The sequence below is a fragment of the Colossoma macropomum genome, unplaced genomic scaffold, assembly GCF_904425465.1.
Source record: "Colossoma macropomum unplaced genomic scaffold, Colossoma_macropomum, whole genome shotgun sequence".
NCBI classification, from domain to species: Eukaryota; Metazoa; Chordata; class Actinopteri; order Characiformes; family Serrasalmidae; genus Colossoma; species Colossoma macropomum.
The window spans coordinates 39,872,639-39,898,198 of record NW_023494805.1 but is presented as its reverse complement, the minus strand read 5'-3'; the positions used below and the strand labels follow the sequence as shown (position 1 = coordinate 39,898,198).

At 39.0% G+C, this 25,560-nt stretch overlaps 1 protein-coding gene across 1 annotated transcript in view; it reads right to left on the bottom strand.

Moving 5' to 3' along the window:
* The window catches only part of LOC118826526 (low-density lipoprotein receptor-related protein 8-like), a 130,327-nt gene that overhangs the window by 13,822 nt on the left and 90,945 nt on the right, over positions 1-25,560 (bottom strand). The window contains exons 7-15 of the mRNA XM_036597515.1: positions 25,303-25,425; positions 19,698-19,817; positions 19,163-19,288; positions 15,279-15,450; positions 11,707-11,934; positions 9,608-9,726; positions 9,362-9,501; positions 5,180-5,321; positions 1,992-2,144 (exon numbers count right to left, since the gene is read on the bottom strand). Of these exons, the coding sequence (XP_036453408.1) occupies positions 1,992-2,144; positions 5,180-5,321; positions 9,362-9,501; positions 9,608-9,726; positions 11,707-11,934; positions 15,279-15,450; positions 19,163-19,288; positions 19,698-19,817; positions 25,303-25,425 (1,323 nt within the window). The remainder of the gene's footprint in view (positions 1-1,991; positions 2,145-5,179; positions 5,322-9,361; positions 9,502-9,607; positions 9,727-11,706; positions 11,935-15,278; positions 15,451-19,162; positions 19,289-19,697; positions 19,818-25,302; positions 25,426-25,560) is intronic.

The window sequence follows — 25,560 nt, the reverse complement described above, 5'->3', positions numbered from 1 at the left end:
ATTAGCAGAAAAATTACCAGTTCGTGTGCACTTAAGTTTCAGTTTGTGCACAGTGAAGGATGCGTTATTATAACCTTAGAAATCACTTTCGAATAATTTAGAAATTCAGGTTTTAGACATCTTGTTCTTTGGTGACAGCTCACACTGCATGTTTGAGTCGTCCACTGTGTACAGACAAAGCCTGACGTTTATATGCTCACACTGCACAAAAACCCTCCGTCCGATTAACATGCTGCGATGAGGATGCTCGGACAGCACAAGGAACGTAACCACTACAGTCAGCTCTGTCTATGGGCAATTAGCAATAAAGCTGCATGTCTAAGTACTGAGCAAAGATGCTGAGAAAGTGAGCTACAGCAGTACAGCACACCGTGCACTGAAGCTAAAACCAGGCGGTGATGTACACAGTAGAACAATATGTTCTCTCGACAGCCTATTTTACAAAGAAAATAACTATCATAATCATAACAAACCTATTACTGTTTATACCTCACAATTCTATTCAGTCAAGCAGAGCAAAGTCGGCAGATACGGCAAATGTTAACTTTAAAGCCTTTGTTTTTTTTAGCCTGTCTTAATGGCCAACAAAACCCAATGCACTGCAAAGTACATAACACTTTCAACTAAGTACCAACATATGCACTGCATTTTAGAACTGCTCTGCAAAATAATAAAAGACAGAAAACATAAGCGACTTCAGAAAAGCTGCAGAGTCGGTCACAACACAGTGGAAATGTTTCCCGAGAACGCTCAAAGAGGATGGAGCTGTTCAAACTTTCTGAAGTTCTATGCAGGATAAACAATCACCCGTAAAAGTAAGTTCATTTTTATTGAACAGGTAACTAATGTCACTGTATTAGAATGGAAATCAGCTGTAATTAGAGTGTAACTGTAAAATTTCAAATATCAACAACAGATATGACTGACAACTAGCATAGTACAGCTATGACATATAAATAAAAATAATGTGTGGCCATGCCTTATTAACGCGTGGGAACGAGATCCTAATGTGTGGCCACAACTTAGTAAGGTGTGGGAACGAGATCATGCCTTACTAAGTCGTGGCCACGCATTAGGATCTCATTCTCACGCCTTACTAAGTTGTGGCCATGCATGAGGACCTTGTTCCCATGTCTTACTAAATTGTGGCCATGACCTAATTATGTTGGTTGCATACCTTACTAAGTCGTGGCCATGCTTTATTTTTATTTATACAGGATGTCACCAGTGGAGCTCCGTAGTCCGGAGAGGCCATGAAGTAGTTTAAATTTTCTGGACTGTTACCTTAAGATAACAAGGTAAAAGTTGATCTTGAGATATCTCAAGATAATGGGTTATCTTGTGATCTCAAGATAACAAAGTTGTTATCTTGAGATAACAGGTTAAATTATCTTGTGATCTCAAGGTAACAAAATTGTTATCTTTTTATCTTGAGATGTTTGAGATGTTATGTTTGAGATAACAAGTTGTTATCCTGAGATAATGAGTTAATTATCGTGTGCCCCCAAGATAACAAAGTTATTTTGAGATCACCAGATAATTAACTCGTTATCTCAAGTCAACAATCCACAAAATTTCAGCAACACCTCATGGCCTCTACGTACTTCCGCACCTTTGAGAATCTTCCAGAAACACTTCTGTTATGTTGTGACTCTCTTTCTTTGTGTGGTGAGTGGCTTTTCTGAAGCAGCATTTCTGAAGCTGAATGTTTTTTCTGTATTTGCAGTGTGTTTATGAGTCTACAATGCATGTTTCATTGCGCTGTGCACTGGATCTTGTCAGCGTCCGTGGCCAGCGTGTGTTCACCTGTATACGGGCAGTCAGTGTAAAAAGGTATGAACATTACAGACGTCCTGTGGTAAAATTACATAAGCCCACCTCCCCATGTAAAACTAATCCCATCTGAATAGTACTAGACTTTGAATGGATGAGCGATGATACATTACATAACACAGGGTTAGGAGAGAGTTAACCTGTTAAAGGGGGCTCACCGGGAACACACAGGCGGGTGTCTGGACTCAGTTCTTCTCCGTCGGGACAGGCGCAGGTGTATTTGGGCGAGTGTTCACTGATCTGAGGCGCACGCAGGCACAGGAAGGCGCAGCCACCGTTACTGACGCCAGCCAGGTTACAGCTGTCCGGAGCTGCAAACAGACCACACCATCACAACACAGTCAGAGCACTGTTACAGCCAGCAAACAGCACTGAGCTACTGAGCTAAGTCTATCTAAGCCAGGGCTGTCCAGGTTTGGCCCTGGTGATTTCCTGCTCAAACAGAGCACGAAAAATCACCAGACTGTGATGGACGCCGGCCCTTCAGGACCAGACAGGGCAGCACTGATCCAAGCGCTTCCATAATCAGGGATTCAAGCTGTGTTTGCACTGCTAAGATAGAAATGAGACTCTCAACATGGTGTGAAGAACTTTAACCATTTTCCTGAGTCGTAAAGGTTTGTTTAACAGAGTTTTCTGACCATTGTTCTGCGCGGTGGTGTGTAAAATCCCAGCAGACCAAATCTGCACTACATCTGCACTACACACTCTTCAAGGGTTCTTTAGTAAAGGGAATGGTTCTATACATTCTCCATCAATCTGAAGAACCATTTCACATTTAAGCACGAAATGGCTCTCCAGATTGATGGCGCATGTGTTGTATATTGATTTTGAAAACGGTTCCATACAGCACCAAGTAAGGTTCTGCTATTGTTACAAGCGTGACAAACACATTTAAGAAAGATGGGCCTTTAAGGGTTCTTTAGTAAAAAATGGTTCTATATAGAACCATGAACACTCAAAGAATTGCATGATTAAATTGTTCTTTGCATCATGAAATAGTTCTTCAGATTGATGGAGAATGTGCTGTAGATAGTTCTAAGTAGAACCTTTTTGAAAATGGTTCTATATAGCACCCAAAAGGATTCTTCTATTGTTACGGTGTCAAGGTTAACAACAGAAGAACCCTATGTGGCTATATAGAAACCTTTTTAAAAAGGTGCACACAAGCCTAAGATCAAAATGCACAATGCCAAACGTGAGGAGGTGGGGCTGGGATTGGTGTAAAGCGCCGCCACTGGACTCTGGAGCATTGGAAACACATTCTGTGGACCAACGAATCTGTCAGTATGATGGACTGGTGTGGAAGAACTTGACTGGCCCTCACAGAGCCCTGACCTCAACCCCATTGAACATCTTTGGGATGAACTAGAACAGAGATTGTGAGCCAGACCCTCTCGTCCAACATCAGTGCCTGACCTCACAGATGCTCTTCTGGATGAACGAGCAAAAATCACAGACTCTCTCCAACATCTTGTAGAAAGCTTCCCAGAAGAGTGGAAGCTGTTAGAGCTGCAAAGGGGGACCAACTCCATATTAATGCCTATGGATTTAGAATGGGATTCATAAAAGCTCCTGTGGGTGTGATGTGTAGGTGTCCCAATACTTTTGTCAGTATAGTGTAGATTACTTGATGATAGTCCACGCAATCACTAGTTTACAGTCAAAACTTTAAAGAAATGCCCAGGTGGACCACTTTTAGACTTACAGGTGTAAAGGATTCTGCCACACTACAACTGAACGCTTCTAATACTTCTCCGCTAGTTTCTGTTAGTTGATCTTATAGAGGTACATCTTCTGTTGCACCAGCCTAAACACCAGTTTTGCTGAGTTTAACTTCCCTTGTTCTGACCTTCTGTTGACTGCCCTCCTTTCCCTGCAAGAACCCCTGGAGCTGACAGGTTTCTGCACAGGCTGATGGGGTTGTGGCTCCAATGCAGCAGGAGCTCATCCCAAGTGGCTCTGGACCTTCATTATAACCTCTACACCTTCATTTTAACCTCTATATCTTCATCCTTACTTCTACCAAAACACAGCAGTGCCTGCAGGCCAGATTACTGCAGCTCTTATCTCTTCACTCAGAGTGAAAAATATCAGCTGTACCTCAATTAAACACTACTTAACATCACAATAAATACAAACAAACACAAATACAGTGAAATGAACCAATATTTGTCCTTGAAAGATAAAGTTAGAGTTATTAGTATTTTGGCTGAATGCAGTTGGAAGAGCACAGGTTTGGTTCATGACCTCGCGCTGCACAGTCATTACATGGATTTGTTAAATTTGTATTTATTCTAATGTTAGTGGGGTGGTAGGAACAGATGAACACTCACAGATCATGCCCAGATCAACAGCTTTACATATCATTTTCTCAAAAGCCTGAAGACGTTTTCTACAGCGCTGTATATATGTAGTCATGAGCAAAATTTTTGGCACCCCTGGTCAAATGACGTGTTTTGATGATGTTCTAAGTGGAAAGAAGTTTTTAACACATCCTGTACAGAGAACACACTTCTGCACATTTTAATACACAATTACTGTTTATTTGCTGAATTTAACATCTCGGAAAAAAAAATTAAATATAAAATATGGCCTGTGCAAAAGTTATGGCACATTTTATATTTAATTTTTTTTTCAATATGTAAAATTTGTGTTGATCATCTACAAAGGAACACTTAAATATACACAATAAATATACACAATAAATTTATCACAATAAATATACCATATACCATGTTAACTTCTGTTAAGTTGTTTTAATATATATATATATATATATATATATATATATATATATATATATATATACATATATATAATGTGTGTGTGTGTGTGTGTGTGTATATATATATATATATATATATTTACACACATTTATAAATAGTATTATATTGTATTTTACAGTATAGTTACTGTATAAAAGTATGCAGTATATAAATAGAATATTAATAACTTTAATAACACATTCAGGGCTTGATTTGATAGGGGGTGCAAGGTGACATCCACCAATTTAAAAAACAGGGGTTAAAAAAAAACATCCTCATAAAGCTGGCATGCCCCTTTCAATCGCCTTTAGATTATCTTGTTAAGTCATAAAAACACATATCATTAGGTCACTTAATATGTCTATTTTATTTTAATTCCATCGATATTTGAGATTTACATGCCAGTTTGCCTTGGATATTTGTAGTACCCCTCCTTCCAACTCATCACCCCCAGCTGTATATATTAGGCCTAATAAAGTATATATACAGTATATAAATTGTATACAGTGCATTGTTGTAATATATGTATTATAAATGGCTAAAGCTTTCTCAGAATTAAACATTTGGCTCTAACAAACCTTGGGGCTGGCTCAGCTCGTGGAAAACCACTATATCATGCGGGTCGTTTAGATGTTCAGCCAGGCTGGTCACGTCCTGACCGGTCAGCCTGTTTGCGCTGTAGACGGCCTCCTTCTCTCTGTCCGTCCAGTACACTCGGTCCTGAGCGAGAGAAGAAGAGAGACAGCTGAGCAACAAAGATGAGCTGAGGTCAGGCAGGAAGGGCAGCAGAGCAGCAGGAGACAAGCAAAGCTGCACAGTTTGGACTGTTCTGTGAAGAAGATTGAAGAAAACAGTGGATGAAGTCCCACATGCTTGGTCCAAGCTGTTTTCATGTAGTAGTCCTGCCAAGATACTTTAAACTGAATAGCATGACTGTTCCGCTCTTTTACAACAACCCTGCTGACAGACTCTTTCATTTCAAGACCACAGTTACTATATTCCTCCTTTGTACTGAGGCTCTGCTGTCAGAGTGGGAGGTCCAAGAGTTCTACCCAAGCAAAAGCTGCATGCTGGAAAGCCTCGACTGCCTGTGGGTGGCGGCAGTAGTGACGAAAATAAAGGCCGGGTAATCACAGACCCTGATGGAAACAAGTGAGGTGTCATTTTGCTTTTCATCTCCAGAGTAACAGGAGCCTCTCAGTCGGGCTCTAAGGAAACGTCAGGTCAAACTGACCGAACCCACTATAACTTCAGAGCCATGATTAAGGGTAAAATGCTGTATTTACCTGTTTCTCCTCATCAGCGCACCAACTGTGTTAACATGTGGGACTGACTCTGTTAAGACCTGCTATTAAACACAGGATGCAACAGCTGTTTTAACTAAGATATTGTTAGTCAGGAATTAAGCTACATTTTCTTTCTAGGGTGTTTCTAGGCCTTTGCTATGGTATTCCAAGTGGTTGTTAAGATGTTGCTAGGCCATTACTGTTGTATCCCAGGTGGTTGCTAAGGTGCTGCTAGGCTGTCATTAAGGATCAAAGAACAGTATACAAACTTGTTTTGTTTCTTTTCTGGTTACTCTGAATTAGAGTTGTACTAAATCTGTACTCAAATATGGAATCATGATTTTATATATATATATATATATATATATATATATATATATATATATATATATATATATATATATATATATATATACACTTTTTTGGATCTGTATTTTAAACCCTTGCATTGATCTTTATCTAATCTTACTCCCTGTTTAATAATATCACAGTAAAACAGACTGAACTGCTGAATCTGAATATAAATCACCATTTGGGTTAGTATTACAATAACTTATATATTATATAAAATATGCAAACAGATATACTTTTATTTCTACTCTCTCATACTGTAACTTATGTTTAATTTATTTCTGCCTATTTTTTGTCTGTTTTTGTTTCAAATTTTACTTCTGCCAATATTTGTAAGTTTATGTGCAATTATATGTCTTGCTACTGTAACACTGCAATTGTCCTTCAGGATCAGTACAGTTCTGTCTGTCTGTTTGTCTTTCTGTTTGTCTGTCTGTCTGTCTATCTATCTATCTATCTAACATGTAAAATCTAACCTTCAGCATGATCACATCATTTTCTACCATAAATGCAAAAAAATCTGTTAAGAAAACTGATGACAAATAAGAACAATAACAGGAAATTAACAGAAACTTAACCTGCAAAAGGATTATGGGTAGCTCCAACCCCAGCACTACAATATTTCTATTATTTTAGACTGTGGGTTTTTGCTGTTTGAGTCAACAAGTGTAATAAATGAGAACAGATCATCATATTTCACAATATCACAGAAAACTGTCAATCACATCATTCAGCAAGGCACTGTTTAATTAAAGTGTAAAGTTAAGAGTAAACGTAAAATTTAAAATGCAAGCGTTAAAAAAAGGCAATACTGGATTGGATTTTATGCCACATTCTGCAGTCTACATTCTGTAATCATTTTTATTTATGGTCAGCTCTGTTCTGTCCTGTTGAGGGCAGATTTTATAAATAATACATGTGTATTTTCTTTACTAGCATAAATAAAACAGCACAAACGTTTGGTTTTTAGCCAGGTGCTTCTTGACTTGCAGTTTTGGTTTGATTTTCATTTCACTCCATCACTTATACACGTATACACATATAAACTGTCTAATTTATTTAAATTGAATGTAGAGCGAACATGTGCATGACCAGCAAGATGTTATCAAGGTCATGTCAGCTGTGAGCATTTACACTGAGAATCAGTTTAGTCTGCTGTGTGTATCCCATTAGGGAACCTATTAGAGAACACTAGAGTCTACGGTTTATTCACACTAGACTGTCTCAGCTAACTGAGCTGCTGCATTACTCTGAGCTCAGAGTGCTGTACAAACCTGCCACATGAAGAAATGTTACTACAATAGAATACGACAGCGAGGTGACAGAGTCAGCACTCTCATTAATTCCACAATCACACACTCACACAGTCAGACACACACACATTTCAGACCGCTGTGTCTGTGTGCGAGCGATACGGCCAGCAAGTAATCACGGAGTGTGTGTGTGTGTGTGTGTGTGTGTGTGTGTGTGTGTGTGTGTGTGTGTGTGTGTGTGTGTAGTGGAGCGCAGCATAGAGGGTGAATTGGAGCTGTTTAAACCAGTGTGGGGACTATAGATGTGGTCCATTGGCTAAAATCGTGTGGTTGCCTATGTCGTTATATGAATGTCTGAGGTTGAAAAACATTTTGAATCATTACTAAGTTGGTGTTCTGCTCACCAAAGTGCTGCTACGGTTTGCCCCAAATTTGGGCACCCCTGGTCAAATTACATATTTCATTTTTTCCATCATAGCGCAAACAAACGCAAATATGGCAGGTATTTATTCAAGCCAAATGGTTAAAAAAAAGTGGTGGACAGTAACGAAGTTCGTTGCTGTACTTAAGTAGTTTTTCGTGTATCTGTACTTTACTGAAGTTTTTCCATTTTGGGCGACTTTTTACTTTCACTCCACTACATTTCAAAGTACATATCTTAATTTTTACTCCACTACATTATGAGAAATCTGTCGTTCCTTTTGGTTTATGTGTGTACAAAAATGTAACATCAAAACGAAAGAAGCGTGCAGCAAGAACACCAATCAGGGCACAGCAGGCACTTTGTTTTGAGCTTGTTTTGACCTGTTAGTCATACCGACCCAGTGCAGCACACGGTTCAATGTCAGTGCAGCAGCGTAAAATGTTGGGAGTGTCTATTCAACACAAATGATGAACTAACCTAACTTTGTGTAAATAGACCACAATATAGAAATATAATAATATACACATATGCAGTTGTGACTGACGTGTCTTTATTCTGAATTTATATAAACACTATTTCATTTCACAGTAAATTTGTTTTTGCTAGTTTATGTTTATGAACAGAGACCTGCAGATGGAGTTTAGTAAAGGAAAACTCATTTGTGAATCTGTGATTAAAACAAGTTTTTATTAAACATAAGCTTGTAACTAAGTTGCAAATAAATCTTAAACCGAAACTTTGCTTGTTCGCAAAAGGTTATTTCAGAGCCACTTATTGCTTATGATAATTTTAATAAACATCAGTGTCAGACTAATTAATGACATTCTATTAAAAGACTGGTTTACCAAGAGAGACACTGGAGTATTTTCACCTAAAATGAGTTAATGAAGCAGCATCTTGTTACAAAAATGGTAATAGGATATCAGAGCCATAATTAATCTATTAGTACTTTCACTTTCGATACTTAAGTACATTTGAAGGCAAATACTTTTGTACTTTTACTCAAGTGGAGGTCTAAAGGGAGAAACTTCTACTTTTACTGGAGTAATATTTTACCTTGGGTATCTCTACTTTAACTCAAGTACATGGTTTGTGTACTTCGTCCACCACTGTGAAAAAGCATGGGTATATGTTTTACACTGCATGGTCCTTGCACGGTCTTCTCAGTGTGAGTTGAAACTGATGCCTCATCCACACATACTTGGATATAGAGTCCTGATCAGGCAGAGAATTAAAATGATGTAATTAAAAAAAAATTCTTGGGATTATTGATTATACTGCCACTCTCGTGACATCCCTCTCACCTTCTGTGCTTTCTTTAGCCTACACTCTTTTTTAGTTAACTAATTAAATCAAATACTAAGTTAATGTTACATAACAGTAATGAAAGTGCATCTTTATTGGGCAATAAACTATTTCGCTTCTCGTTTTGAAACACAGACTGACCTCAAACACAGCGAGGGCGTAGGGATGGCCGAGTCTTTCACTGGACGACAGGATCACTCTGCGCTGAGCTCCATTAAAGTCCACACTGGAGATCAAGTGGAGCTTCGAGTCCACCCAATACAAGCGCTTTCCCACCACGTCTGCACACAGAGAAAAACATACTGAAATTTGGAGAAGAGACAAAACAGTCACACTTAACTCAGCTCTCCTCCAAATAGATACTTGTGGTGAGATTGCTACTCTTACCCAGCGTGATTCCATTCGGCCACTCGATGCCCTCAGACACCAAAACCTGTCGGTCCACTCCATTCATGCCTGCTTTCTCAATCTTGGGCCTCATTCCCCAGTCAGACCAGTACATAAACCTGTGAGGAACACAGAATATATTATATGACTTGTGAACAGAATCAATCAATAAATCTATCCATCCATCCATCCAGCCATCGATCTATCAAAACGGCTATTTTTTAGAAGATGTTGGATATGAGACAATCCAGGAGGAAAAACAGAAGCTTCTAAAACTGGAGTTCAAAAAATGATTAAATGTTACAGAGAAAATGTGTCTCCTAACAACCACCTGGAAGACCTTGTAGACCCCAAAACTGTCCCCATCAGATAAACAGCACTTAAAGCTTTCATCTCTGAGAGAGAGGAGAAAATCAAGCTGCTTCAGATCTGAAAACATCCACAGGTGTTTCTGTCCATCCTTCCACTGTGAGAAGACGACTCAGCGCTATGGGTCTGAAAGGATGTGTAGCTGATCAAGAAGAACCTCACTGAGAAAAGGAGACGGACACATCAAACAAAGAAGCTGAACAATGGACTGACCACCCCAGAGTCCAGACCTCAACATCACTGAATGTGTTTGGGACTATTTGCATCTTGAGAATCAGAAAGTACAACCAAGACTGAACTTTGGTGGTGTGAAAAAATATCTTTGAAAAACTGACAGTAAAGAGTGGACACATTAAATTCTGAAAAATTATGATGACAAACTCTTCTTCAAGGATGTTTTAGTTAAGATAATGGTTCTATTTAGAACCATGAGCTCTATATAACCATTGCATGCCTAAATCGTTCTTTACATGGTGAAACTAGGCCTTTCTTTGAAAATCTGAAAGTGTCCTGATGCTGAAAAATTAATAATTTGTATTAAATGGTTGTTTTGACTAGAAATTAAATAAATGAAAAGTCAGTGGTCTCTAACTTTTGCACAATACTCTATCTATCCATCTATACACTATATAGACAAAAGTATTGGGACACACCTCCTAATTATTGAGTTCAGGTGTTTCAGCCACACCCACTGCTAACAGGTGGATAACATTAAGCACACAGCCTTGCAGTCTCCATAGACAAACACTGGCAGTAGAATGGGTCGTTCTGTTGAGCTCAGTGGGAGAGATCCATTAAGGCCTGGCTGGGTGAGTTTGGTGTGGAAGAACTTGACTGGCCTGCACAGAGCCCTGACCTCAACCCCATCGAACATCTTTGGGATGAACTAGAACGGAGATTGTGAGCCAGGACCTCTCGTCCAGCATCAGTGTCTGACCTCACAAATGCTCTTCTGGATGAGTGGACAAAAATTCCCATAGAGACACTCCAAAATCTTAGAAAGCTTCCCAGAAGAGTGGAAGCTGTTAGAGCTGCAAAGGGGGACCGACTCCATATTAATGCCTATGGATTTAGAATGGGATTTATAAAAGCTCCTGTGGGTGTAATGTGTAGGTGTCCCAATACTTTTGTCCACATAGTGTACCTACCTACCTATCATATCAGTGTCTCTGCTGTGCTAAGAATGGTCCATCGCCCAAAAAACATAACCTGAAGGTTCTATGTGGTGCTGTAGTCAGAAACTGACCAGCAAGAAATGAAGAAGAGGGAGTCTGATGAACTGTGTAGTAACATTGGAGCTGTAAGGTAGGTGGGAGCTCATAAAGTGTTCAGTGAGTTGAAGCACAATGTCAGGGTTTCTAATAAAGTGGACATAATGATCCTTCTTTTCAATTATGACTAAGCATCTAAGACAACCGTTATATTAGCCACGTACATTTAGGGCTGATCTCTACACATCTATCTTCATTCATGCACCAGAACATTAATAAGGTTAAAATACTTCCTTCTATCATCGTTTATGCTTCTTTCTAGCTTTGTGTATCTTATTGTAGGATATCTTGGTTGGTACAGCACTCAGAGTCAAGGCTGATGCCACTTACCGTGCAGGTGCAAACCTAGACAGTCCTTCACTGATTGAATAATTGCATGAATAATGAAAGAGAAGATGTTGCCGATTAAGGAGTAGAAAGAAGCAGCCTTTTCCTTCTAAACACTACACAGAAGCTCACCCTTGCTCCGGATCCACAGCGATGGCCCGTGGTTCACTCAGCTCTGTGTCGATCAGAACTCGCCTCTTGCTGCCGTCGGCCGAAGCCACAGAGATGCTCCTGTCGCCCGAGTCCGTCCAGTACAGGTTGTGCTGAACCCAGTCCAGAGCCAGGCCCTCTGGAGAGTGGAGCTCAGAGTCGATCAGAGTCACGTGACGGGACGGGTCAGATGCCTCGTGGATGAAAGCACTGAGGAGAGAAAAGTAGCACTCAACTCACGACCGTCCTCATTACTGTACATCCATCATCTTTCCTTCTTTTAGTTTTTTTGGATGTAGAGTATTTTAGCGTTTATAAAGAGCATTTTATATATACACACAGGTCAAATTATACGTTTTGTCGATTTTCCAAGCGAAAGTAAGTTAAAACATCCTCTACAGGGAACACACTTAAATAAGGTATTCTTTATTTTTATATATATTCTGTAAATTTTAGCGCTCGATTCCTATTTATTTGATTTCACATAGTGAAAATAAAACATAAAATATAAAATGTGCCATAACTTTTGCACAGGTCACATTTTATGTTGCATTTTTCCCCAATATGTTAAAAAAAAAAAACAATTGTGCATTAAATTTAAAAAAAAAACTTATTTACACTTACAATCAGCAACATGTGTCATTTGACCAGGGGTGTTTAAAATTTTGCATATACTTATACAGTACTGGATTTCTTCATTTCTGAGAAGATTAGATATAAGATAATCCACTTCCATAAGAAAGAAGAAAATCAAAAGAAAATAAATGAAAAAACACAGGAGTTTGTAAAACTGGAGACATAAAATGATTAAAAGCTATAGAAAAAAATGTGCCTCCTAACAACCACCTGGAAGGCCTGGCAGACACCAAAACTGCCCCCATCAGTTTTGTACCTAAAGCTTTCATCTTTGAGAGAGAGGAGAAAATCAAGCTGCTTCAGATCTGAAAACATCCACAGGTGTTTCTGTCCATCCTTCCACTGTGAGAAGACGACTCAGCGCTGTGGGTCTGAAAGGATGTGTAGCTGATCAAGAATCCCTCATTGAGATGTGGAGAACTGATAAGACTGATGAGTCTAAATCTGTAATTATAATTACTTGGACTGTGAAAATGCAACCAACTTCTAAGACTGAACTTTGAAGGTGTGCAGTTTTAGACTGATTAGCACTTATTACTGAGTTGTTCGATGAGAGGCAGCTGATACATGATTTATATTGCTATTCATGTATTTTCTTGTTAAAAAAGGTATAAATGTTAGATCTTGTTCTTTACATATCAAATAAATGCAGCAACAGCACTGACACATGACAATAGTAACACTGACCTTCAAAGGGTTACGGGTTAAAACTGATGCGTAAAATTGACAGCGTTAACAAAGGCATGCTGTAATTTCATATGAATGTATATATATTTATTTATAAGTATTTTTTCTGATTTTTAATCCATATCACATATGTGTTTGTAAGCAGAAGGGGAGATATTTTATTACGATTCTAGTCTGATGAAAACAAGGGCTGTTTGTATATCTATAATACATTATACAATGTAATTAATTTTGGTATATAATTGCATTTAAACATTTATGAACTGTAAATCCAAGAACAATTAGACTTTTAATGGATAAACTCTGAATCTGAGTTTTTGACCTAGAGAGTTTGACCTAGTGTTAACACCGAATTTTGACAAGTACCTCCAGGCTGTGCTGAAACAACATTCAGTGCTATAATTACTTTCGTGCTAATTATCGACAGTCTATTAGACTTTTCAAACATATGAACAGGAGTCAGGGCTTGACCAGCACTCTCCATATTTGAGGACCTGTTTCTTTCTCAGAAGAGTGATCAGTTCAGGGTGTTTCCCTGGAGTGCTGGATGATGCCCAAGGTCTGTGCATAATCCTAGCCGCAAAAGGTCAGACTCACTTCACAGCTCTGTAGCAAATTGGTTCCACCTCACAAAGGAGTGGCCCTGAAGACTAATGACTTTGGCTTTTATCAGAAGAAAAGCCGAGAGACAGGGCAGGGGTGGAACAACGCCTTTAATAAGACACCCACTGAGGTCCCTATTATTAGGAGAGAGAACGTCCCCAATTAGCCAGAGCTCATGGGATGGCCTCCAGGTAAAAGAGAGAATGGGAATGATGTGGGAAGACAGTCTGAGCAATAATAGGAAGTGCATAGATTAGGACAATTTGGTTTTAAACTGAATAAAGTTCTGTAACTAGGTTGGATCCAGGGTCAAAAATCACAACACTATTTTAGCACTAGCACTTCCCAAACAGGAAGTGGAAATTTTTTTATTCTTCTTTCTCTTTTGGCCTTTAACTCTATCAGACAAAATGTCACAATGTTTTAAAGCATCACTCCTTAGCAGAATAAGACATTAGTCTATAAACAACCTCAATACACACTTCTATATTATAGGAGATATTCATTAATAAAGAACTTCAATAAATACATTAGAATAGGAGATATTAGTCCATAAACAACTTTAATAAACACTCCTATATTCTAGAAGAGGAGATATTAGCCCATAATCCACCGCTATTAAACATTTCCATACACTAAAATAGTAGATATCAGTCCATAAGCAATATCAATAAACACTTGTATATGCTAGAATAAGAGATATTAACCCACGAACAACCTCAGGAACCAATTTATATGCTAGAATAAGAGATATTAGTCCATAAACAACCTCAATAAACGCTCCTGTAGACTAGAATTAGAGATATTAATCCACAAACAACATTATTAAACACTCTTATACACTAGAATAGAGATATTAGTCCATAAAAAAACAATAAACACTCCTATTCAACAGGAGATATTAGCCTACAAAACAACCTTAATGAACACTCTTATTCAGTAAAATAGAGATATTAGTCCATAAACAATTTCAATAAACACTCCTATATTCTAGAAAACATCAGTACATTAAAAAATCAGTAAATGCTCCTGAACACTAGAATAAGAGAGATTAGCTCATAAACAACCTCAATAGTTATTCGTATATGCTAGAAAAGGAGATATTAGTCCATAAATAGTCTCAATAAATGCCCCTATATCCTAGATTAGGAGATATTAGTCCATATCTATTACAGTGTCCGGAGGTGTTTATTGAGGTTATTTAATGACAAATATCTAAAATTGTAGTGTATAGGGGTATTTACTGAAGTTGTTTATGGATCATATAGGTACATTATGCAATTTTTTAGCTGCAGATTCTTTTGTCTGCTGTATTAACGGCCATTAAATATCAAATATCCAGGAAATCATACACAGACACAGCAATAAATGCACTGCTCATATATCAGGAAATTCGTGCTTAAGAAAATGCTTCAGTTTATAGAGATGCTTTGTGAAATCCCAAGAAACGAGTACCTGGGAGGCACCTTTATAATATTACCATAATGAGCCCATACAGCTGGCTTTAGGGATTAAAATACAGTTCGGAGTCTCATTCTCAAGGGTGCAATATATTAAGCCTTTTATCGACTAATTCCAGGCAAATTTTCGGAATAACAGACAGACTATAAAGGTCAGCATAAGGTCACCTGTAGATCTTGCGTTGGAAGCGGTCACACCAGAACATGCGGTTGGCAGCCACGTCAACATCAATGGCCACAGCGTTCTTCTGGGTGGGGACCACCTGGGTGTAGTCCCGCTTCACAAGGTCGATGCGTCGGATCTCATGTCTGTTGGTGAACATCAGGTAAGGGCTTTTTCCTGCAGGGAGCAGAACAAAGTGGTGACAAGTCTGTTTCCCAGCAATCGTTTCGTTTGTTTCTCCCACAACAAAAGTACATTATTTACCATAATAGACCTTTAACTCTTCTAGAGTTATTACTGTTGGATTTTTATACTTTCAGTTTGCCTTTCACAGCTATTTATTAATACATTTACTTAATGTAAAGTAAAATTATTCATGGTATTATTCTAGCATATAAGAGAGTTTATTGAGGTTGTTTATGTTCTATTATCTACTATTGCAGCTTATATGAGCATTTATTGAGGTTATTTATTAACTACTATATCCTATTCTAGTGTATATGAGTGTTTATTGAGGTTGTCAATTAACTAGTATCTCCTATTCTAGTGTATAAGAGTGTTTATTAAGGTTGCTTATTAACTAATATCTCCCATTCTAGTGTATATGAGTGTTTATTGAGGTTGTGCATTAACTAATATTTCCCATTCAAATGTATAGGAATGTTTATTGAGGTTGTGTATTAACTAATATCTCCCATTCTAATGTATAGGAATGTTTAATGAGGTTGTGTATTAACTACTATGCCCATGTCTAGTGTATATGACTGATTATAGAGGTTGATTATTAATTCATATCTCCTATTCAATTGTATAGGAGTGTTTATTGAAGTTGTTTATTAACTAATATCTCCCATTCTAGTGTAAGCGAGCATTTATTGAGGTTGTTTATTAACTCATATCTCCTATTCTAGTGAATATGAGTGTTTATTAAGGTTGCTTATTAACCAATATATCCCATTCTAGTGTATATGAGTGTTTATTGAGGTTTTTCATTAACTAATATCTCCTATTCTAGTGTACAGGATTGTTTATTGAGGTTGTTAATTAACTAATATCTCCCATTCTAGTGTAAATGTGTGTTTACTGAGGTTGTTTACCAATTTCTAGTGTATATGAACAGAGGTTGTTTATTAACTAATATCCCCCATTCTAGTGTATATGAGCGTTTATTGAGGTTGTTTACTAATATCCCCCATTCTAGTGCATATGAGCATTTATTGATCTAATATCTCCTTTTTAATGTATAGGAGTGTTTCTTGAAGTTATTTATTAACAAATATCTCCCTTTCTACTGTATATGGGTGTTTGAGGTTGTCTATTAACTAGTATCTCCCATTCCAGTGTATATGAGTGATTATTAAGGTTGTTTATTAACTATTATCTCCTATTCTAGTGTATAAGACCGTTTATATATAAACGTATGTAACAGAAAATTACACAGAAGCCTCAACAACTAAATATAATGAAAAAAATATTTCAGCTTCCACTCTTTTCAGGACACTTGTTTTTGAATTTTTCAAAGAAATCTGCAGCCATACTTCCAAAGTTCAGTCTTGGAAGTCAGGTGCACTTTCTGCTTCAGTCCCTAACGTTTACATACCTACAAACAATTACATACCTGCACACCTTCTGTAAGTGTTGTTCACTATAAAACTGTAAACATGTGTGGATCTCCTGTGTTTTGTAGGTGATATATCTGTCCCTGCACCTGTGTGTGCCCTACTTATATGATCAACGGGGGGCTGCACCAAAAAGTGCCAAGACAAGTTCCAGCTTTAGGTGAAAAAACAAGTTCTGCAGTATTTGACGGTGGAAGAGCGGACAACAGTGGGTGACTCGTTCTTTCATCAGAATGGACTATTCTAGTTAAGTATAACACCTCTCCAAGCAGCCCTCAGGCAAACTGGCTTCATCTGAGAATATCGAGAAGTATTTCTGAAGGCTAGTTCAGTCCAATTCAGAGACTAAGGCTGGAGTTATATCACACAAGTTCTAGCCACAATTTACAATCAGTCTGAAGCTGTGCTAGTTCTAGTCTGCACATTTTGGAGCTGCCAAAAGATGATGATTGGCTCTGAAAATGGAGAAGACTCTAATTTCTCACCATCCAACGTACCTTCAGGCCGGCTGGAGTATGACAAGCAGGTCTGATTATATTAGACGTCAATCAGGAGGTAGTCTAGTAATGTAAATGGGTCAACCACTCACTTCTGAATGGATCCCATCAAAGAAAACTGAGAGCGCAAAATAGGCCTCCCTATACCATTAGTTACTGCTGTGACCTATAACATTTTACATTTAAAGGGGAATCCATTGTTTTTATTTTGTTTCTGCATAATTAAATGGTTAAGATGTAAACAGTCATGCAAAGTGGTTTGGTGTGAAATGCTCCGTTCTAGAGAAACCTACTGAATCAGAATTGTTCTCAGTGGTAGTGATAGGAACCAGGCGTCTGAACCATTTAATGCCTCTACACACCCCCTCAGAGAAAGCAATTCTATGGCATGGTTACAAATACACAGCCTGAGATACTGCTTTATGATAGATTTGAGACATTTTTTAACTCAGTTCATGGCAGAAGAGGCACACATAGGGCAAAATACTCCCCCAAAAAAGCTGAAGTTAAAAAACCAAATTTACCACTTGTGCCTTTCGCCAAAACCAGCATTGCATATAAAAACTCACAGACACATGTAGGTTAATTTGTCATTTTGCATAGTATATAAAACGGCTATATTTGCATTCTGAGCCCTGGTTCCCATCACCACCACTGTGAAGAAATCATGTTTCTCTACAGCGTAACACTTTGTGTTGTTACACATATCTGCATTTTCAGCCTACACTAGTTTAGCCCCACCCATTTAAACTGACGTTAAGAAAGATTTCAGCCTGGAATATTTTCTGAATGAGGGCAGCCAATCAAAACACTTACATATACACTATATGGGCAAAGGTACGTGGCCACATAGTCACCATCACACCTATACGAGCTTCTTGGACATCCCATTTCAACGCCATGGGCATTAACAATAAGATTTTAGAGTGTGTCTGTAGGAATTTGTGGCCATTCGGCAAAAAAAAAGCATTTGTGAGGTCAGGCCCTGATGTTGAACAAGAAGGCCTGGCTTGCAATTGACGTTCCAATTCATCCCAAAGATGTTCACTGGGGTTAAAGTCAGGGCTGGTTATTGGAGTTCCTCAACACCAAACTCATCAAACCATGTCGCTTTGTGCACAGGGGCAGCCATGCTGGATCAGGAAGGGCTTTCAACAAACTGTTGCCACAAAGTTGGAAGTTGGAATTAACATTACTCTTCACTGGAACCGAGTGCCCAAACCCCATTCAGCACTCAGCAGCCCCACTTTGTGAGTTTGAGTGGTTTACCACTTCGTGGTTGAGTTGTTGTTACTCCTAGAAGCTTCCATGTTACAATAATAGCGCTTACAGTTGTCTAGGGCAGATCTAGCAGGGCAGAAGTCCAGAAATTGACTAGTGGCAAAGGTGGCATCCTATGACAGTGTCATGTTTAAAGTCACTGAGCTCATCAGTACAACTCATTCTACTGCCAAAGTTTGTCTAAGGAGTCCAAACGGCTGTGCTTGATTTTATACATCTGTTAGCAAAGGGTGTGGCTGAAACACCTCAACAGTTAGGAGGGGTGTCCACATACCACATAGTAAGCCATAGGCCACTATAGGCCATTCAGTGTACATATATTGCACAAAGTTTGAAAGGCACGGTAACAAAAACAGCCTGTTAAACATTGAGGGGTGAAGAGTGGTCATAAAATGGTCACTTAAAAATGAATAACGAACATAAAACCACGTAAACGTGGAAAAAAATGTAAACAAAATGTCAGGTGTGTGCGCTTTAAGTGGAGTCCCCTACCCTCTGCTTTGCAGGTCTTGCTCACTGGGTCCATCTCATAGCCCGGGTGACACTCACACTTGAAGTCTCCTTTGAGGTTGATGCAGATTTGACTGCAGGCATCTGGATTCTCGCACTCATCAATGTCTGTGGAGAGAAATGTAACACAAACATGCTCAGTCCAACGAGGCTAAATTAGAGCCAAATCAGCAACAGGGAATCTGCCATTAATGAATTACTGGCTCTCAAAAGAACCTCATTACCGAATCTCATCTGGGCAAGTAATAGCATGCCCCAAAACAAAGGCAAAACTGATTACATGCTCTTCGCCATTTAAAGTGTTATTATACTGTTATTTTTTTTTCATTGAAGCAATTTTGGGATCAAAAGAGACAATATAATGAGATCTGAGAAACAAGTTTGCAAACATTCTAATCCTTAATCCCTGTTCGTTTGCACAACATCAGTACCAAGTCAGTACTTTATATAATTATGTATTAATTATCTGAAATATAACCCAATACATAGGTTTAAATATGATTAACTCGGCTTTCACCTCCGCATGTCCTTTTATCCAGGAGTTTGTAGCCAGTGGGACACTGGCACTCGTAGCCGATGGGTCGGTCCACACAGATATGTGAACAGCCTCCGTTGTTTAGCATGCACTCGTTCAGACCTGTGAAAGAAATCGACCATTTGTTTCATTAAGATGTAAACAAAGTTATTCAGAGTGGTTTAATGTGAAATGCACCATTCTGTAGAAAATGATTGAGTTGTTCACAGTGGTGGTGAAAGGAACCAGACATCTGAAGCAGTTAATGCCTCTAAAATCTCCCTCACAGAAAATTAAAACATTAAATGGTTATGAATACACTGCTTTTGGCCTAAAACCTAATGTTTATCCATTTATGGTGGAGAGATGCAGGCAGGGTGTTGTAAGGCAAAATAGCCCCCAAGAAAAACTCACTTTTATGGTTTTTCCACTATTTTGCCATCATTAACATTACAAATAAAGCTCAGAAGACGTGTAGGTTCACTGGTGGTTCTGGATAGTCAATAAAATGGCTATATTAGTGTTGTAGACATGGTGAGCCCTGGTTCCCATCACCACCACTGTAAAGAAATTGGGTCAGTAAGTTTCTCTTGGATGGACTATGACTATTTCACACCAAACCACTCTGAATGGCCTTGTTTACATCTCAATGATTGAATTATTCAGAAAGTTGAAAAAAAAAAATCACTGTTTTAAACCTACACTGTATAAACACACAAAGATCTGAAAGCGACACGATCAAATGCACAATGCCAAAGCTCTGAAGTCAGAACCTTCACTGAAGGCCTTTACAAACTGTTTCATTGCTCTGCAACGCCCATGTTCTCTGGAAGTCACTGTCACAAAGTTCGAAAATGTCTCTATCCCACGTGCCCACACAATGTTTACTCAAAAGCTTCAAGATGTTTCCCAGTTATTAGAAGAATCAACAGCAACCACAGTAGGACCACAATAGAGCCTCTGAAGACCCCATATACACTCCTCAATATTACACACCACAATATTAAAAACATTAACCTTGTACTTCCACTCACAGTCCATTTTATAAGCGCCACCTGCCTTATGGTTCCACTATATAGGTATTCAATTACAGACTGGAGATCTGTTTCTTGCACAGTCTGTCAACCGACGCACATTCGAGAGTAACCTGTCAGAATTGACCACTGATGAAGGGCTAGAAATTACCAACACAAACTGTACCCAACTGTACATCTGCAAGGTGGAGCAACAATGTAGGGTTTTTTAATAAAGCGGCCAGTGAATGTACTTCAACCATTTGTTGTTCCAAAATCAGAACGTAGGTCCTCCCCGCAGAGTGTAGCTTCAGTCTATGCTTTCAGAAGTATTAGCATATCAGGCAGGTGTTAGAACAGGCATGGAAGTCAAATCTCAGGAAGATGTATACAATCAGTATACAGGGCAAGAGTCAGAGACAATCCTTTATTTATTTATTTATTTATTATCCCATAAAAAATGACCATTGAGAACAGGTTATTCATTTTTAGTTTCAGAAAAATATACATTTAACAGAAAATTCAACAGACGGCTCAACAACAAAAACAAGTGTTTCAATATTTAGTGTGTCCACTCTTTGCCTTTATTACAGCTTCCATTCTCACTCTCAATTTTTCAAAGAACCCTGCTGGGATATTTTTCCACACCTCCAAAGTTGGTTGCACTTTCAGCTTCTTACGATCCAAGTAATCACAAACACATTCAGTGGTGTTGAGGTCTGGACTCTGGGGTGGTCAGTCCATTGTTCAGCTTCTTTGTTTGATGTGTCCATCTCCTTTTCTCAGTGAGGTTCTTCTTGAACAGCTACACATCCTTTCAGACCCATAGCACTGAGTCGTCTTCTCACAGTGGAAGGATGGACAGAAACACCTGTGGATGTTTTCAGATCTGAAGCAGCTTGATTTTCTCCTCTCTCTCAGAGATGAAAGCTTTAAGTGCTGTTTATCTGATGGGGGCAGTTTTGGGGTCTACCAGGTCTTCCAGGTGGTTGTTAGGAGTCACATTTTCTCTGTAGCTTTTAAGGGCTTTTTTGAACTCCAGTTTTGGAAACTCATTTTTTTGTTTTTTTACTTATTTACCTTAGACTTTTCTCTTCCTCATGCAAGTGGATTATCTTATGTCTACTTTCCTCATAAATAACCCCTGAAAATGAAAACCTTGTACTTAATGGAACAGTTTAGCTTGAAATTAAACGCATGACTTTTGCACAGTACTGTTTGTGTGTTTTGCGTGGAAGAGAGCATGTATGCTAATTTTATTCGTGTCAATTTCCATTAGGAAGCCCTTTTCTGATCATTTGCATTTTTAGAGTTCTGCTCTTGGCTAATGAACCGTTCCCTTCTGACGCTTGTGTGCTATTTGATATGTGAGTAAAGTTTACTCAGAGTGCACTGAGGCCACTTTAGAAGCTATGCTGCTTTGTATATTGAGTCTCTGGGCTTTGTGCTTTGTTGCCTCCTGAAGGAGCTCGGCTCTCTGCGGTAACAACGTCATGGGTTTTCTGGCTTAAAATCACAGAACGAGGGGTAAACACCCTGTGGATACTGTTTTAATGAGGCAATATAGAGTCTGATGAGACAGTAGGAGAACAGAGAAGTGCTGGCTCTCCTCTTCGTTCTTTTTCCCTGCCTCTGTGCGATCCTTCATCCTGTCCTCCTTCTCTCCCTCAGGCGTGGACCTGTGGGCCAGGTGTTCTGTCGGCAGCGCCATGTTCATTAGGAGGTGCTGGCATCCGGACAATAAGCAAGGAAATGAGCAATTAGGGCCGAGGCCCGCAGGCTCAGAGCCAGCCGTATGGCGAGCTAACGGCAGGGCTTTCTGACTTGAGTGGGGGGACGAGAGGAGGACACAACTGGGAGAATTTACCTACCCGTGCTCCGCCCACAAATACATGCTTTTGTAGTGACTGTTGGATAAAGTCAAGCTAACATTAGCATGGTGGAAAATATGCTGTCGTCTTAAACCAGCCTGCTTCCTTTCAGCTACAACATTGTCCAGCTTGGTAGCGCTGCAGTTTATATTGAAAACTCAATATAAATATATGTTTTACACATTGACTTGTTGGGTTGAATAAGATTTTTGCTTATGTTCTGTCAACTTTTTCCAACCTAGCAACACTTGTAATGAAAGAATGTTTTTTTGGGTGAAGCATGAACAGAGCAATTCCAGGTCGGTCACTCTGTTCATTGACCATGATGTCGGTCATCAAACAGAGAGAGAAACTGAAAGAACTAGAGAGCAAGTATATTAATTAGCTAATTTTGGTCATAATTAGCTAGTTAGCTGGCTAGGAAAAGCAGACTCTACTTACTAAAAAAAATAATGACCTTATTATGCCAGGTGATATTAGCTACATTCTTAAAAAAGATGGTTCTTCAAAGGTTCTTTAGTAAAGAATGAAATTGTTCTTCAGATTGACTGAGAATTTTGGTTGAATACGGTTCTATATAGCACCTTTTTGAAAGAGGTTTATATAGCACCTAAAAGGGTTCTTCTATTGCTACAAGTTTAACATTGTAACAATAGAAGAACCTTTTTGGAGCTAAATAGAACCATTTTCAAAACGGTGCTATAATGAACCATATACAACAAAAATTCTCCATCAATCTGAAGAACAATTTCATTATGCAAAGAACACTTTCAGCATGCAAAGGGTTCTGTAAGTGTTCACGAATATACATAGAACCATTTTCTTTACTAAAGAACCTTTGAAGAACCATCTTTTTTAGGAGTGTACATAATTAAGCTTGTTATCTTAGTTTGTTACAGTACTAAATAACTGGTAAACCAGTTAAACAGTATCTGTCAAACAGCACTGAAGCAAACTAGATGAAGTTTCACCGCATCTTTTCAAATTCACACTAACGCAGTGTTATTGACCAGCTCAAATGCTGGCTCTGAGTGACAGCACGATTGCCAGCTCTCACCGTTTTGGCATGAGATTTTTGGTCACTTCTTAAGCTCCCGCACTATGCAACAAAATCTCAAGCCAACCACCCAAACAAACAGCGCTGAAAATAAAAAAGCAAAAACACTGTGACTATTTTACACTACTTTGTCTTAATAATATCTAATTGGCTCACACACATCTGCTGCCAACAGTGATAGAGTAGTCACTCAAAAAATCCAGTGCAAATTACTAATTACTTCTCTCAAACTGCAAAAAATTACTTTGAACTTACTCAAGAACTTTTAAGCAGTGTAACAGTGGACAAGCACTTGCAAAAGGAGCGCAAAATGTAAAGATCTCACTCCAGTCTCACTCCAACCACCTGAAAATCTCACTCCAGCCACCTGAAAATCTCACTCCAACCACCTGAAAATCCATCCCTGGTGACTGGGTGGAGATGTAGCACCATCCTATCTCCCTAGAAGGCACAAGGCCAGTTATGCTCTCTTGAACTTCTGGTCATGGATATGTGTGGCTTGGACCACGTCAGGGCTAAAACCTACAACGCTGCACCCCTCAGGAGCCTCTTGCTTTTTGCATTTTGCTCTGTGAGTGAGAATTATATATATGGAGGGACACCAGATAACAAGTATACACTGGCTGGAGAAGGTTGGCACCCCCCTCAGACCTCCCAGATCATTGTCCTGTGTACAAGGTACCCGTTTTGTATCTCCTCAGAGTTTTTAAATGCACACAGCCTTTTATAAAAAAAGACACACATTACCAACAACTGGGAGAAAAAACACCTAGACCTAATATAAAATGATTGAGCTGAAAATGTTGCTGACACTGTGCTGGATCGGTTACAGCTGTCTGCGGGTTGTATAACGAACTGCCCAGCAGCTCTCCACTTTCATAAAGCTCTTGAATTGCCAGGAAAAGCCACACACTGCTCTAACCAGCTGCTCCAGGAGAAGAAGGACATTCAACGGACAGCAGACAGAAACAGAAGCACCTGTGACACCATAAGATTATCATCTCTTAGCTAGTCGGCTTATTTTAAAAGCAGAGCTCTGTTTGATATTCGTAATAAAAATTTTAGCTCATATTCCCTTCGGTCTTTTTCAGTAATGTAACACAGAACTTCAGATTAAACGTAAAAGTTTTTTTCAAACAGAAGGAAAATCCTCTGAGCAGAAACACTACTGAAGAGAATCTTCAAAAGGAAAACAGACTGAGTGAAAATGAGTGATGGAAAGTGGCATTTTGTCTAACGCTCTGCAAAACCACTAGTGGACCAAAAGCCAAGTGTGCGGCCAACAGTGGTCCGTTATCCTCTTGCTACCTCAGATGTGACGTGGCAGAGTTTATAATGTGAGCACAGAATCAGCGAAAACACACACACACACACACGCAGAACTATCACAACTTCATCACGTCCGCTCTTCTCTCTGATGCTAATGAACGTCTTGAGACTCGCCAAAGCCTTTCTGATGTTTGTCAGAAGAAAGCGGTGATCAGTTCAGCTGCCCCAGATATTACTGAGACGTTTGAGTGCAGGAATAAAAGGGTTTCTCCCTCTCCTCTCTCTCGGAACAGCGAGTTAAGCTGGGATGTGATCTTAGCTGTGATCCAGGGCTCTCTTACATAATCACCATCCCAATTATCCTCCTCTAAGCTCCACACACCCGCACATCTTCTTACCGCACTCCTTCTTGGGCTCGTCCGATCGATCCTTGCAGTCCTTGACATTATCGCACACCTTCGCGCCGTCTATACACTCCCCGTTTCGGCAGAGGAACTTCAAAGGGCCTTCACACTTTGTGGCTGTGGTGAATCAGACAAAACAGGCAGAAATTAGACTAAACAAAATAGAGAGAACAGACTAAACAGAATAACTTATTCCCTAATCTCAGTAATATCTCAGTAATATACACTATATACTATAGTGCTATGGTTGTA